General features: G+C 37.7%; 1 protein-coding gene across 6 annotated transcripts in view; it reads right to left on the bottom strand.

Annotated features, from left to right (window-relative positions):
• Positions 1-15,851, bottom strand: part of IL16 (interleukin 16) — a 128,077-nt gene that overhangs the window by 48,987 nt on the left and 63,239 nt on the right. For 4 of the 6 annotated variants that reach the window (XM_055363648.2, XM_063698770.1, XM_063698772.1 and 1 more), the window contains exon 3: positions 389-497. The exons of 1 other annotated variant lie outside the window; for it this stretch is intronic. In XM_055363648.2, the coding sequence (XP_055219623.2) occupies positions 389-497 (109 nt within the window). Of the gene's footprint in view, positions 1-388; positions 498-2,795; positions 3,027-15,851 lie in introns of all 6 variants that reach the window. One more of the 6 variants, XM_019011031.4, reaches the window with a different exon arrangement.

The following is a 15,851-nucleotide window of genomic DNA, read 5'->3' as shown; positions in this document are numbered from 1 at the left end:
CATTTTCTTGACTTTGTACTAGCCATCTTCTATTTTCAGCTAATAAAAATCATGAGATCTTCCAACCTCGACCTCCATCATGTTGCAGCTAAGAGACAGAAGCCTTCCCAAGACCAAGGAGCATGTTAGGAGACACAGCAGGAGTAAAGCCCGGTCTCTTCTTCCCCACACCCAGGTCTTTCCAGCATGGCACTTGGAGCCATGAGGAGAGCTGGCTAGACAACACAGAGCTCTGGCTAGCCAGAGCATGCACACACTATGAAGCTGAGCAGACTCCAATGCTAGTTTACTCCAACTGGACCAGAAGAGATCCGCTATCCTCCCAATAGTCCTGCTATCCAGGAACAGCTGAGCTCTGTTCCTGAAGACGTGTTGGGAAGACACTTACTGGTTGAGTTGCTGCGTGCCCTTTGGTGGCAGGCTTTAGGAAACAGGAAGTTACTACTTTGTGCTTCTAGTTTTCCAGGCTTTTCTCGAGAGGAAGCTGTGGAAGATTCCTGCAAAACAATTGTCGTCTTTTTATTCAGCAAGTTAGAATAGAAAACTGTGCTTAGCAAAATTGGATTTTGACACTGACCATAGAAGTACTCAGATGATCTGTCTCCCCTACTGAATGATAAGTACTATAAGAGCAGGGATTTAGAATCACCAGCATCCTTTCACTCATAGACATACATTCATTTGTTTAATTACAAATATTGAATGAATAGATTACATTAATAGTAAACTAATGCGACACAAATTGAATGAATCCTTCAGCTATTACATGTCAAGTTCTTTGTTAGACATTGTGCACATAGCTGTGACCAAGACAGACAAGGATGTTGATCTTGGAGAAAATGCATTTTAGTGAAAGATGACTGACAATAAAAAAGCAACATAAAGGTGAAAGATAATTACAGAGAATGATAAGTGCTCTGAAGAAAAGAAGTAGAGAGCGATGTGGATAGGGAGCCTGGCAGGTATGTTTTAGAGAGAAAGATCGAGCAAGTTACATTGTTCTGGCATACCTGGCACATAACAGGCAGTTGCAACTATTTGTGGAATGAATGTTATATAAATGGATTTCTTAATATTGAACTATCCATGCATTATCAAGGGTATTATGATTTTACTATATTGCTGATTACTATATGCAAATATTTAATTTAGGGCTTTTAAAAATCAATATTGTTAAACTTGCTTATGGTTCTCTTATCCTTTTTCTACCTTGCTATATTAATCAAATATATATATGTTAATTTATTATATATCTCTCCTCATCCTGGAATTTTAGGGATGGGTGTAGGGATATGGGCTGATAATGAGGATGATGGTATTAATTATTTTATCTTTCTGAAAGTTTTCTGATTGTTATTCTATTTTATAACTTTGTTATCCACAATGATCTTGACTTAATTCTTGAGTTATATTGGTTTTATTACTCACTACCATAATCCTTGTGTGTGTGTGCACATGTTGTGTGTGTGTATATGCACAAATATATATATATATATATATATATATATATATATACACAGAGAGAGAGAGAGCGAGTGACAGAGAGAGAGAGAGCGCGTGCGCGAGTGACAGAGAGAGAGCAGGTCAGGACAGGGTGGTGCTCTGTTGTCCGGCTGGAGTGCAGTGGTGTGATCTCGGCTCACTGCAGCCTCGACCTCCTGGGCTCCAGAGATCCTCCCACTCAGCCTCCTGAGTAGCTGGTACTACAGATGCATGCCAGCATGCCCAGCTAGTTTATGTATTTTTTGTAGAGATGGAGTTTATCAATCATGTTGCCCAGGCTGATCTCAAACTCCTGGGCTCAAGTGATCCTCCCACCTCAGCCTCCCAAAGTGTAAGGACTATAGGCGTGAGTCATCGTGACTAGCCAATCAAATTTTCTTTGCTCTCTTTTTATACTAATAATTTAGAAAATATTTTATAGTATTGAGTATGTAAGCAGTATATTAAACAACATACTTGGACTCATTTCCATACCAGGGTCCGTAATGAAACAGAAAACCTGACTCTCCCTCATCTAAGATGAGATTTTTAGACAACTTTTACTTTCTTCCCTCTCCTCATCCTGAGATTTTAGGGATGGGTATAGGGATAGAGACTGATAATGAGGATGATGGTATTAATTACTTTATTTCTCTTCCTGAAGCTGTTTTCTGATTATTCTATTTTGTAACTTTGTTAGCCACAATGATCTTCACTTAACTCTTGAGTAATATTGGTTTTATTACTCTACCATAATTCTTGTATGTGTGTGCACATGCTCTGTGTGTGTGTACATCTGTGTGTGTGTCTGTGTGTGTGTTTTCTTTCAGAAAAGCTCTCTGAATATCTGCATGTCGAGGGATGTCTTTCTGTGGTTGTCACATGTGAATGATTGGCTGAGTATAGAATCTTTGGATATTGGTTACTCAACTTGGAAACTAGATGGCTTAAATGCTTTCTGGGACTTAGTGTTTCAGGGTATAGTTTGTTGGAGACACTGACACTCTATTATAACTCTATCCTAACTGACTTAACTGCGTTTCCTAGAAGCCAGGCTTAGCAATGCCTGGTTAATTTCATGTGCCAAGGGTTTGCAGAACCCAGCACCTGGTGCATTTTCCAGAGCAGAGGGAGGATCTATGCTTGCCTCTCGCTGTGTGCCAAATAACCCACCCTCAGCTCCAGACTCCAAACCCTGCCACTGTGAGCTGGTAGGTATTGAGGGGCTCTGCTGGAATCCCTCATTCCCTTGGCTTTTCCCTCTTATGTGGTCAATGGCAGGCTAATGAGCCCTTCCCTCAATCCAATCTCACCTGCACTTTGTCGTGCAGAAAGTTCTCATGAGTTCCAGAATGTGTTGGCCCCTTTCCATGGTTTCCTGTTTCTGACATGCGTTTCTCCCTATTTGTATATTCCTTTTGAATTTTGATAGAAATTTCTAACAGGTGGAGGAGTTAATCAAGTGTACTCTGTCGCCAACTGGAGCCAGAAGTCCACTCAGTCTTTTTGAAAAAGATTGTTTCCAGTTCTGACACAAGGGGATCCTGCAAGAAACCACATGTCAATTCCCTTTTATTTCTTAAACAAGTCAATGTTTAAAACTAGAGAACTCATCCTGAAGGACTCCTTTTCAGCAGCAGATGGTGCTATATTAACTTGGACAAAATTACCTTCTATAACCAGGCTAACCAGGGAATTCTTTTAAAGGGGAGAAAGCAGTGACTATAGAGAAGGTAGTTGAGTTCAGCTGAATTCTTGAGACTCTGTATTGCCAGAACTTAGCATAATGAGTCGTTCTCTGAATTCAATGCTTCATAAAACACAATATGCAAAAGATATTTCTTAGTTACAGTAGATTGACAAGGTAATGTCCTGATTCTAATTTCAAGACCTCCCTCTGGCACTGAGAAGTGAAAACTTCTTTATGTAATCCAGTGAGACTATGAAAGTAAAAAATAGAATGTGATTTTATTAATTTTTTTGGGTCCATTGAGCATAAGGAAGCCTAGTGAAACAGCCAGTTGGTCTACTTATCCATGAGGAGCAAGCCCTATGTGCAAAGGATCTTTGAAATTTGTATTTTATCTCAAATATCTAGCTGCATGAGCGTAAATAAGTAAATGATGTGTACACAATACATCGAATACTAAGCACCTTTAAAAATGCTTGTAGAGTCTGGGTGCGGTGGCTCACACCTGTAATCCCTGCACTTTGGGAGGCCAAATTGGGGGGTTCACTGGAGCTCAGGAGTTCAAGGAGTTCAAGACCACCCTGGCCAACATGGCAAAACCCCGTCTCTACTAAAAATACAAAAAAACTAGCCGGCATGTTGGCATGCACCTGTAGTCCCAGCTACCTGGGAGGCTGAGGCAGGAGAATCACATAAACCTGGGAGGCAGAGGTTGCAGTGAACCAAGATCCTGCCACTGTGCTTCAGCCTGGGCGACAGAGCGAGACTCCGTCTCAAAAAAAAAAAAAAAAAAAGTTTGTAAAGAGTTGTGACATAGATATACCTGTGTTATCATAGTAAGTTAAAAAAAAATATATTATCTAATGATGATGACTGACTACAATCATGTAAAATATACATAGAAAAAGGGCAAAAGGGCTGGAAATAAGTATACCAAAACAGTAACACTCATTCATTCAACAAATGTTTATTAAGCACTTACTCTGTACCAGGCACTGTTCCAAGTACTGAGGATGTGACAGCAGACATGAAACACAAGGTCTTGCTCTCATGAATTAGCAAGAGTGGGTTTGGGTGATGGGATTATGGATACTATTTTTTTCACATGTTTCTGTATTTTCTATATTTTCCATAGAGAGAATATACTACTTTTAGAATCAAACCAAAAATAAATGATTACTTTTACATTTATTTTAATTGTCACATTGGTAGACTTAAAGCCTGTTTATTTTTAAACATCTTTCTTTTAATCCTCTTTGTAAGTCCTGAGTCCAAGGCACAGTTGGAAATTGCCTGGCCTGTAAAGCCAATTGATGGCAGGAGAATCATAGGAAGTGGAGCCTCTCCCTGCCCCGCCCACCCAGATTAGCTGTAAATACTTAATGCCGTGTTAGAGGGAAAGCTTTCTCTGGGGGTTTCAATGTTGGCTGTAGAAGGCCTTATCCAAAAGACACTGAACCGACTGGGTCCCCACTTGGCCCCTCAGTTCTCCACATTTCAGTGGCTCAGTCTCTTCTTTCCATGGCACCTGGGAACAGCAATCTCAGTTTCCACATGCAGGGAGGTGTAGCCTCTTGTGCATGCGCAAGGCTATGCAGATGAGTCCTTCTCCTTCCTTCACAAGTCTGTATCCTCCAACCAAAGCCATCTCAGACACAGATGACAGAAGGCTGTTCCCTTCCCACTGCCATGCAGCCAGTCTCTGAAGTAGCTGGAGGCTCCAGTAAGGTGTATCTCACTAGGCTATAATCATGTTCTTTCACAGTTTTGTGAAATGGATGTGCTTCACTTCAACATGCCCGTGGTGTGAAGTGGCTCATTAGATGGCTACTATAGGAGAGAATAGAAATGTTCTATCTCGACCCAAGTTGAGGTCTAAGTAGCAATTTCCTATGAAACACATATAAGACCATATGACTCCTAAAGGTTCCTGAAACAGAGGCAGTGCACACATTTTTGGACGTTCTGTTTTCTCGACACCAACAAGGGTCTAGTACTCATCTATACTCTGGGACTATTTCAAGTTATTGTTCAAGCTAAACAGTTTCTTCATCAGAAATGAGTAGTAGAGAAGGGGTCATGAGACCAGCAGCACTCACTCTCTCATGACTCTGAGCTTGTCAATTATCTGGGCTCAGTTTCCTCTTTAGTAAAGCTGAGGGGTGAACTAAACAATCTCTAAAATCACTTTCAGCTCTTTACTTTTAATAGTAACTGATGGTTATGTTTAAAGGGCACCTCTCTCAAATGATCACATGTCAGAACATCTTACATAAGAACAAAGCATCTGGTCTCTCTCTGGCAAGTATGTCCTGGGTGGAGAGGTTTCTCATCAAAGGATTCTCTGTAGGAGCCCCACGAACGTCTGCACAGTGTGACTCCCTCCCAGCACACAGAACAGAACTCTTCTGTTTCTGCTCTCAAGGTGGGGCTGCTGTCAGAGCTGAGGACTTGTCATTGAGGTCAGGGGCTGTCAAAATCATTTCTAAACACATTTTCCCTATTCTCATCAGAGACTGTGGCCCTGGGCAGAGGTTCTGTGGGTGATACACCCCGTAATTACCTGGGTAGCAGTCTCTCCATCTGCCAGTCCCCATGGCAACTGAGCGAGAAATGGGGTCAACTGTCCAGAGAACTCTTTAAATATTTCTTCCAAAGTTAGGATTGGTCATGTAACTGCTAGGGCTAAACAGTCAACTCCAAGAAATGGGGAAAAAACAAAAACAAACAAGATTCTCATGCAACCAGGGAATGGACCCAGAATGAAGATGGAGAATTCTGGGGCATTGTGTCCTGCAAACAAGGTGATTCCAAAGCCTAAACTTCTCCCCAAAGATCATGACAATTCCATTGCTCTGTTAGGAGTGTTTATTTTTTATGTAGCCAGCCCTGGCTGACATCACTGGCATTACTGACAGAAGCCTGATGCTTCTGGAGTTGGCTGACTGCATTCCCCTTCCATCCAAACCTTACCATTTTCTCTTTGAACTCAGATGCCATAGCTGCTCCAGTCTAAGAGAACCACAAAATAGAATTCAACTGTCCTCCTGATTGAGGCTTATTTCCTGTGGTTGAATTGATCATACGGCTACAGGCTTTGATCCTCCAGTCATGAGGATAAACAAGTAGGCCCCAGCAGATTGGTTCTGGGATGGCCACATGTCATGTGGGATGATGAGGCCACAGATCTCCTGATATGGAGGGGAAGGTTGGGAACCAGAAATCTAAAACTTCTCGAGTTCTTACTCTCCAACCCCTGCATGACTGCAGTTCCCATGTCCTTATAATCTTACCTTCTCAACCTTCCCCAGCACACCCATTCCCACTGCCAATGGCATAGCTCAGGATATTTGTTTTAGATTGGACTATTATTAATACAATGCCCTAGGGGGTATAGAAAAACTATTTTAAAAATATATTTTACAAATAGTGCTGGGACAACCAGATATTCACATGCAAAAGAGTGAAGCTGGACTCCTCTATCACACCATACACAAAAAGGACCTCAAAATAGATCATAGATCTATATGTGAGAGCTAATACTATAAAAGTCTTTAAGAAAATATAGGAGTAAATCTTGGGTTGGGTTAGGGAGAGGCTTCTTCAATACGATACAAAAAGCACAAATGACAAAAGATAAATGAGCTTCATCAAAATTTAAAACTTTTGTGCCTCAAAGGACACCATCAAGGAAGTGAAAAAACAACCTACAGAAATGGATAAAATATTTGCAAATCATATATCTGATAAGGGACTTGTGTATCTAGAGTATACAAAGGATGCTTACCACTCAAAAATAAAAAGACAAATAACCTAATTTTTATAAACAGGCAAAAAATGTGAATAGACATTTTTTCAAATGATATACAAGAAGACTAGAAGCACATAAAAAGATATTCAGCATCATTAGCCATCAAGGAAATGCAAATCAAAACCACAATGAGATACCACTCGCACGCACTAGGATGGCTATAATCACAACCACTTTATACCTGCTAGTGTAAGGAGGATATGAGAAATTGGAACGCTCTTACATTGATGGTGGAAATGTAAAATGGAGCAGGGGGTTTGGAAAACAGTGTCAGTTTTTCAAAAAGTTAAGTATAGAGTTACCATATGATGCAGCAGTTCCATTCCTAGGTATATACCCAAGGGAAATGAAAACATACAACCACACAAAAACTTGTACAAAAAAGTTCAAAGCAGCATTATTCATGATATCCAAAACATAGAAACCTGTGTCCATTAGCTGATAAATGGATGAATAAAATGGAATATAGCCATATAATGGAAGATTGCCAATTAAAATGAATGAATTAATACATTAAGATATTAAAATGAATGAACTGATACATGCTACAACATGGATGAGTCTTGAAAACATTAAATGAAACGAAAGAAGCCAGTCACGAGAGACCGCATATTGTATAATTCTATTTATATTATGTCCAGAATAAGCAAATCTATAGATAGAAAGTGGATTAGTGGGTAATTAGGGATTGGGCAGGAATGAGGGGTATAAGGAGTAACAGCTAATGGGTAGGAGGTTTCTTTTTCGGGGGACAAAAATGTTCTAAAACTAGACAGTGGTGTGGTTGTACAACTCTGTAAATATACTATAAACCATTTAACATTACACTTTAAATGGTTTAATTGTGTGGTATGTGAGTTAACATCTTAATAAAACCATTAAAAAATAGAATATTCACTCATCTATTCCTAATTTCCCTGCCTTTAATCTTTTCTCCCTTAAATTCCTCTGCACCTTGTTGCCAGCATAATTTTATAAAAATGCAAATGCTACCCATGAAACTTTCTGATTAAAACTAATGGCTCTCTCTTTCACGAATTCAAGACCAAATCCAAACCCCTTGGTATGTCATTCAACATCCCTTCTCCTCTGACACTACCCAGATAACCCCAAATCTCCATTGCACTTTGTTAGTCCACTTCCTACCAGTGAATCCTGGTATTTCCTGCTGTTTGTATAGTAACCCATCCATTCTCTCCTTCATCCTTCTGGAATCTAAATTTAGAATTGATTTACAGAAACTTTGTAGTGATGTCCCCAGACAGATAGCTGTCTCCTGAGAAAACCATGGACTTCTCCACCAATCAGACCCTAGGAAGGATTAAAATATCCATAGTTGTTTACAGTTGTTTTCAAACCTGATAGGACCAGTTTTTCATTGCTCTTCATCTTGACTCATCTTACGTGTTTTTCCAAACACATTACAGCATTATGTTACTTAGTTAAGAAATTATTTCTGTTAATAATTTGGGAGAAGTTCCTCTTAAAAAAAAAACTCTAGGTAACATTAAAATAATTGGCTGTTTTTTTCCAGAAACAGTGTCTGTATTTTTATTTACTTAATAGAAATGACTCTCAGTAGAGTTTTCATTATGCTAGTTCCAGTGGGATTTTTGAAAGGAGTAAGCAAAGTAATATATCCAATGACTATCAAGAGCCCTAAGAATCTAGTTAGTCTACAAGCAGTGCCAAGCTATTTTCCAAATATTCCTCAGTTCTGTCGCTTTCTTTTTATATTCTAGAAATTTATTATAGAAACTAACTGGACAAGGTACACAAAGATGTCTATACAAAGATGTTCATCATCACATTGTTTGTAATAGAAAACATGGAGGGGGTCATTCAATGATAGGAGAATGACTAAAGGTGTCATGACAGGAGACTTCTATGTCTGGTAGTATAGTGAATCCTTCTGCTAAATAAAAGTAAAAGAGCCAAGGTTGGAGGATTGCTTGAGGCCAGGAGTTCAAGACCAGTCTGGGCAACAAAGTGAGATCCATCTTTACAAAGTTTTTAAAAATTTTGCCAGTGTGGTGGTACGAACCTGTAGTACCAGCTACTTGGGAGGCTGAAGTGGGAGGATCACTTGAGCCCAAGAGGTTGAGATTGCAGTGAGGTATGATCACACCACTGCATCCCAGCCCGGTCAACAGAGAGAGACCCTGTCTCTAGAAACACAAAAACAAAAACAAGTAGAAGTATTGCATGGGATGTAAATGTATCAATAAAACAGCAAATGGGTAAGGAATACCTGGAGGCCAAAAAGTAAATAAAAGCTGTACCATAGCCTTTCTGAGAAACAAGCAGAGCCCAGAAGCTGGAGGTTGCTCTGAGATAATTTGATGAACTGGTTGAACTTGAACTTTGTCTTTCATAGCCTTATGGGATATTGGGAACAGAAGAGAAATACCAGTCCCTTCCTAGGAAAGAGAGTTTAACAGGATACTTCTCTTGGATAAAAAGGGAGCCCCAAAGGATTATATCTTCATTTTAAGTTTGAATTGGAAATAAATTAATCCCCTCCCTCAGGAAATGCATAAAAACAATTAATCTGGAAATGACCCTGAATGGAAAGAGGAAAATCTTCCCCCCAGAGGAATAATCATTACCAGATGGCTTTTGCAAGAGTTGGCAACCCTAATTAATACATATGGACATCTTTTTAAAGCCTCTAGATAAGAATTTAGTTTAAAATGATTCCAGGCTGGTGGTGCCCCAACAGCTGGCAGAAACAAATTTGAATCTTCTCTGCAGGAACCAGCTTTGACTTCGGTCACAAAACTTCCCACAAAATGACAAAACATATGAGCTGTCACAGAAAAAAAAATCAAAACAAAATAAAACATAAGATAAAACACACATTGAAACAAGGTCCTAGGTCAAGTGTGGTGGCTCCCACCTGTAATCGCAACACTTTGAGAGGCTGAGGTGGGCAGATCACTTGAGGCTAAGAGCTTGAGACAACCTGACCAACACGGTGAAGCCCCATCTCTATTTAAAATAAAAAAGAAATAAAATTAGCCGGGAGTGGTGGCTCATGCCTGTAATCCCAGCTACTCGTGAGGCTGAGGCATGAGAATCACTTGAACTCAGGAGGCAGAGGTTGCAGTGAGCCGAGATCATGTCACTGCACTCCAACCTGGGCGACACAGCAAGACTTTGTCTCAAAACAAAAAACAAGATTCTAAGAGAGAGAACTACAAGGAGCAACACACCATAATCAGACCTGCGAAGACTTCCAATTATGGAGTGAGCAGACACAGAATACAATACATATTTAATATTTTTAAAACAAAAAAGAAGTGACTGAGAAATTTGAGAAGAGAGAAAATAAGGCTTCCCAGCCAACTTGAAAAAGAAGCACAAAATTTAAAAAATTATTCATATTAAAAATTAAATAGATGGATGAAAAGTGTATTAGACAGTGTTAAAGAGAGGATGAAAGAATTGGAATATATATCTAACAAAATACTCAGATGGCAACATAAAGAAAACATAAAAGAGAGGTAAAGAAACATGTAAGATAGAGTGACAAAGCCTAACATCTAATCAGAGTTCCACAAGAAGGGAATAGGAATAATAAGGTAGAATTATACTTCACGTAATTATTAAAAATCTTTCAGTCCTGAAGAAATGCATCAATTCATGAAACCCAACAAATCCCAAATAAGATAAATAAAAAAAGCATATCTAGATAGTTCTTAGCAAAACTGCAAAACACTAAAACATATAGAAGATTTTAAAACAGCAGCCAGAGAGAAAAGACAGATTAACTTCAAAAGGGCAAAAATCAAACTTAAAGCTCATTTCTGAACAGCAATTGTATAAGTCATATAGCAGTGTAATGATTAGTTCAGTGTAATCATCAACATAGAATTGTATACCAGCTAAAATATCTTCAAAAATGAGTAAAATAAAGGTCTTTACAGACAGAAAAAAAAAAATCCCAAGGGAGTTTGCCACCAATATACTCTCACTAAAAGAAATTCCAAAAATATTTTTTTCTTTAGAAAGAAGAGAAGTGACCCAAGATGAAGGCCTGTGAGGCAAAGAATGATGATTAAAGGAAAGAGTTGATATTCAGGTAAATCTAAACAAAAAGTGACTGCCTGAAGTAATAATAATATGTTATGGTTTTACAAATAAAAATGGAGCAATTTACCTGTTAACAAAAGGATATGAGCCAGGAAAACATACTATTGGGGTGAAAATATTCAATGGTTTTTCTGTTATTCAGGAAGAGGGTAAAAGTAAAAATTCATAAATTTTGCACTTTGAAAACCTTCATATACATGCCAAATTTTCTGAGTTCACCATAAAATCACAGAAATAGGTCCAGGTGCGGTGGCTCATGTCTGTCTGTAATCCCAGCACTTTGGGATGCAGAAGCGCGCAGATCACTTGAGCTCAGGAGCTCAAGACCAGCCTGGGCAACATGGCAAAACCCCAACTCTACTAAAAATACAAAAATTAGCAAGGTGTGGTGGTGGGCGCCTATAATCCCAGCCACTTGGGAGGCTGAGGCAGGAGAACGGCTTGAACCCAGGGGGTGGAGTTTGCCATGAATGGAGACTGCACCACTGCACTCCAGCCTGGGTGACAGAGTGAGACTCTGTCTCAAAAAAAAAAAAAAAAGAAAGAAAAAAAAATCACAGAAATAGAATTAGAAACAGAATCAATAGACGAGGAGAAAGGGAATGAGAAAATATAATCAATAAAAAGACAAGAAAGCAGAGAATAAAACAGGGAAAATGGAATAAGTATTAAACATGAAATAATTTTACTTATAATTTAAGAGGTTAAATATAATTTTAAAGATAAATATAATTTTAAAGATAATTTTTAATAATTTTGAATATAATAAAAATAATTTTAAAGAGATTCATCTAAGAAGCAAAGATTGTCAAGACAGATTTACATTGTAAATCCAACCATAAACCATTTAAGAAATATACAGGTAAAATAAAAGAAGACAAAAAGTTCAAAAAGAAAAAGTCATTCACATACACATTCACACATACATACGTAGGTGTGTGTGTAGTAGAAAACAAAAGAATAAAAACTAGATAGAAGTAGATAGATACAGGCATAGACAGATAGGTGGGTAGATAGCTCAGACAACTGCTAATAAAATTAAAGCTAGTACCACTTTATAGACAAGGTAGATTCAAACAAAAATAATAGAGATAAACTCAGGATATAAATTATAACTGCTTTCAATCATAAAGACTATATAACAATTCTAAATGTTCGCACCTTATAACATAGCCTCATAATGCTGAAATAACTAAAAGGAAAATGTAGCATGAGATTTTTAACCGACTCCTTAAGAAACTGATAGATCAAGCAGACAAAAAGCAGTAAGGTTAATAGCTATATACAATGTCTCTTTAAACATAAACAAAATATGAAAATAATCTTATACGGGGTCATCAAATAATTCCAACAATTCTGAATAACTGGAATGACCCACTCCATGCTTTCTGACAACACCACAATTAATTATAAGGCACTTAAAAATGTTAACTGGGGAGAGAGAAAGCAGATGAGTTGCTGCTAGAGGTTAAGGATGGTGGGAAGAGGGGTGGGGTGTGATTCTGAAGGGTGGCATTAGGGAGATCTTAGTGGTGAGGGAGCACTTTGGTATCTTCGCTGAAATAGAGGTTACAAGTGATGAAATAGCATAGAACTACACACACACCATAGCAATGTCAAATTTGTGGTTTTGATGTTTTACTATAGTTATGTAAGAGGGAACCAATGGGGAAAACTGGGTAAAGGGTACATGAGATTTCTCTGTACTATCTTTGCAACTTCTTGTGAATATGTAGTTACTCGAAAAGAAAAAGGTTTTGATTTTTGTCTTCAAGGTAACTGGAAAATAAATACATATTTGAAAGTCAAGAAACATACCTCCAAATAACTCATGGGTCAAAGAAGAAATCATACTGGAAATTTAAAGGCATTTAGAACTGAATGATAATAAAATTTTACATATTAAATCTTGTGGAATGCAGCTAAAGATAAAACAGTGCTTACAGGAAAAGTTATCTCAAGTGCTTATATTAAAAAGGAAGAAAAGCTGAAAATAATGGGCTAATCATCAAAGAAAGTAGAGAAAATGATAAAGATATGGACAAAATTTATTAAATAAAAATACACGTATAATAGGGGAGTTGACAAAATTATAAGCTGGTTCTGTGAAAAGATTTCAAAATACTGATGACGCTCCAGCAAGGTCACTCAAGATCAAAAAAAAAAAAAAAAAGAAAAAGAAAAGAAAGAAAACACAAATAAAATGAGGGTTGAAAGGGGACACAATTCCAAATACAGTAAAGATTAAAAGACAACAAGAAGATATTACAAATAACTGTATAGCATAAATTTCAACAACTAGATTAAATGAGAAAGTTCTGAGGAAAATAAACTGTATCAAAATCAACTCAAGAAAGACAAGGAAACTTTTAGGGGCCTGTAAAAATTAAAGAAACAGAGTGGTTTTAACTCTTTCCACAAAGAAAACACTGGTACCAGATGGTTTTAAACAGTAAGTTGTATAAATCATTGAAGAAATAAATAATTCCAAACCTAGAATACGAATTCCAGAATGTAGATAATGAGAAACCACACCTCACATTTTAGAAGGGTGGCAAACTTAGTTACCTGGCAAGTAAAAAGAAAACATTGATATCAGTAAAAGAGATGAGCATGATATCAGTGTGAGGTCAGTGTAACCTTGGAACCAGTACAGGAGAAAAATTCCAAGGCCATCACACTCATGAATATAAAAATTACAAATAAAATCATAGTCGACTGAATCCAGGGATTCAAAGATTTGTTGAACACTGGAAAATAAATGAAATCATTTATCACTTTAACAGATTAAGAAGAAAAATTATCTTAAAAGATCACAAAGTATATGTATTCATTTTGTATGCTATCTGAAAAAGGCAGAAAAAGAAAGAGAGAATAGAAAAGTGGTTGCCAGGGGTTAGGGGTGGGGAGACGGTTGGAGGACAGAAGGGCAGCCTAAGGGAACTTTCGAAGGTGACAGAACCAACTCTTCAGTATCCTGATTGTGGTGGTGGTTCCATGACCCTGCATATGTTAAAATTCATAAAACTCTCGCATTTTAGAAGGGTGGCAAACTTCTTTGCGGAAAGAGTTAAAACCACTCTGTTTCTTTAATTTCTACAGGCTTGTAAAAAATTAAAAGAAAGGTGGTTTGAAGAAACAAAACCATTATTATTCATAGATGATATGATTATGTAGAAAATAAAATCTATAGATAAAAGATTTGCAAAGAGCCTGAAGATGCTGAATATAACAACAATGAACAAAAATAAATTGCAGTTCCACTCTGCGAAGATGGAGTAGACAGACTTTTCCCTATTTCTCCCAGTAAGTACAACTAAAAACTCTAGATATTTGATGTTAAACAAACATAAGAAGACTCTGAAAGGTAGCGAGAAGACAGATCAGATAGGAACCTTGGTACCCAAGGAATGACAAGATGACTTCTCTAGGAATTCTTTTGCCTCATGTATTCCAGAATTGCAGCTGGCAATCTGGAATTGCCAGCAGGTGCAGGCAAAAAAAAAAAAAAAAAAAAGCCAAAACAAAAGTCTGATCTCTCTAGCCAAATGACCGTGAAGGGACTGTTCAGCAAGACAGAAAACATTAGACAATAACTGCTCCACTCCACCAAAGAAAAATGGGGCCCTGTCCCACCCATGCCAGCAGTGGCTGAATGGGAAACCTAGACTTCCATCTTTCCCAGGTAGTAACAACTTACTCCAACCCGGCCGTTGGGGTACTGTCAGAGAAGGCTGAGTAGAGCGATGGGACTTTCATCCCTGCCATACAGTAAAAAGCCCTTTTCACCCACAGCCTTAGTGTAAAACATCTGGAGAGCTGTAAATCACATCTCTATACAACATTAATGAGAAGCCCCTCACCTTGGGTGTCAATGAAGACCGAATGGGGAAGCTGGACTTCTACCTTTACCTGGCAGTAATAAATGGTGGCCCATTCCCCACACTCACAAGAATAATGTCAAAGGCAGCTAAAATGGAAGGTTTGAATAAGATCCAGGGCCTCATAACAATTTTTAAAAGTCCAGGATTCAATTGAAAATTACTAATCATACCAAACCCCAGAAATATGTTGAACAGGATAGAAGAAAAACCATCAATAGATGCCAACACTGAGATGATAGAAAATATAGAAATATTTGACAAAGATTTTAAGGCAGCTGTCATAAAATGTTTTAAATAAGCAATTGCAAACATGCTCAAAACAATGAAAAAGAAAGTTTCAACAAATAAATAGAAGATATGAAGAATCAAGTGGAAACCTTATCACTAAAAAATATAATTATCAAAATAAACTAAAGGAATGAACTCAGGGGACAGAGGAAAGAATCAATTAATCAGAATATGGAATAACAGAAATTACTCAATCTGAACAAGACACAGAAAAATAGACTGGGAAAAAAATGAACCAAGCCTCAGGGATCTGTGATACTATAACAAAAGAGCTAACATTTGTGTCATAGGGTTGTGGAAGGAGAGAGAAAGAGAATGGGATTCATAAATAATGGCTGAGCACTTCACAAATTTAGGAAAAGAGATGAAATTACAGATTCAAGAAGCTTAGAGAATTCCAAACAATAAATCCAAAGAAACATACATAAAAGCCCATTATAATTTAACTTTAAAAACTAGACACATAAAATTATCTTAAAAACAAGCAGAAAGAAATAACACATTAATTATAAAGGAAACTCAATTCAGATGACAGTAGATTTCTTATCTGAAAGAGGACAGAAGGATGTGGTATATTTTTAAGTAATGGAAGAAAAAAATT

Source organism: Gorilla gorilla, chromosome 16 (assembly GCF_029281585.2).
Source record: "Gorilla gorilla gorilla isolate KB3781 chromosome 16, NHGRI_mGorGor1-v2.1_pri, whole genome shotgun sequence".
Classification (NCBI taxonomy): domain Eukaryota; kingdom Metazoa; phylum Chordata; class Mammalia; order Primates; family Hominidae; genus Gorilla; species Gorilla gorilla.
Note: the sequence above shows the minus strand (reverse complement) of the source record. Positions and strands in the feature narration are given on the sequence as shown.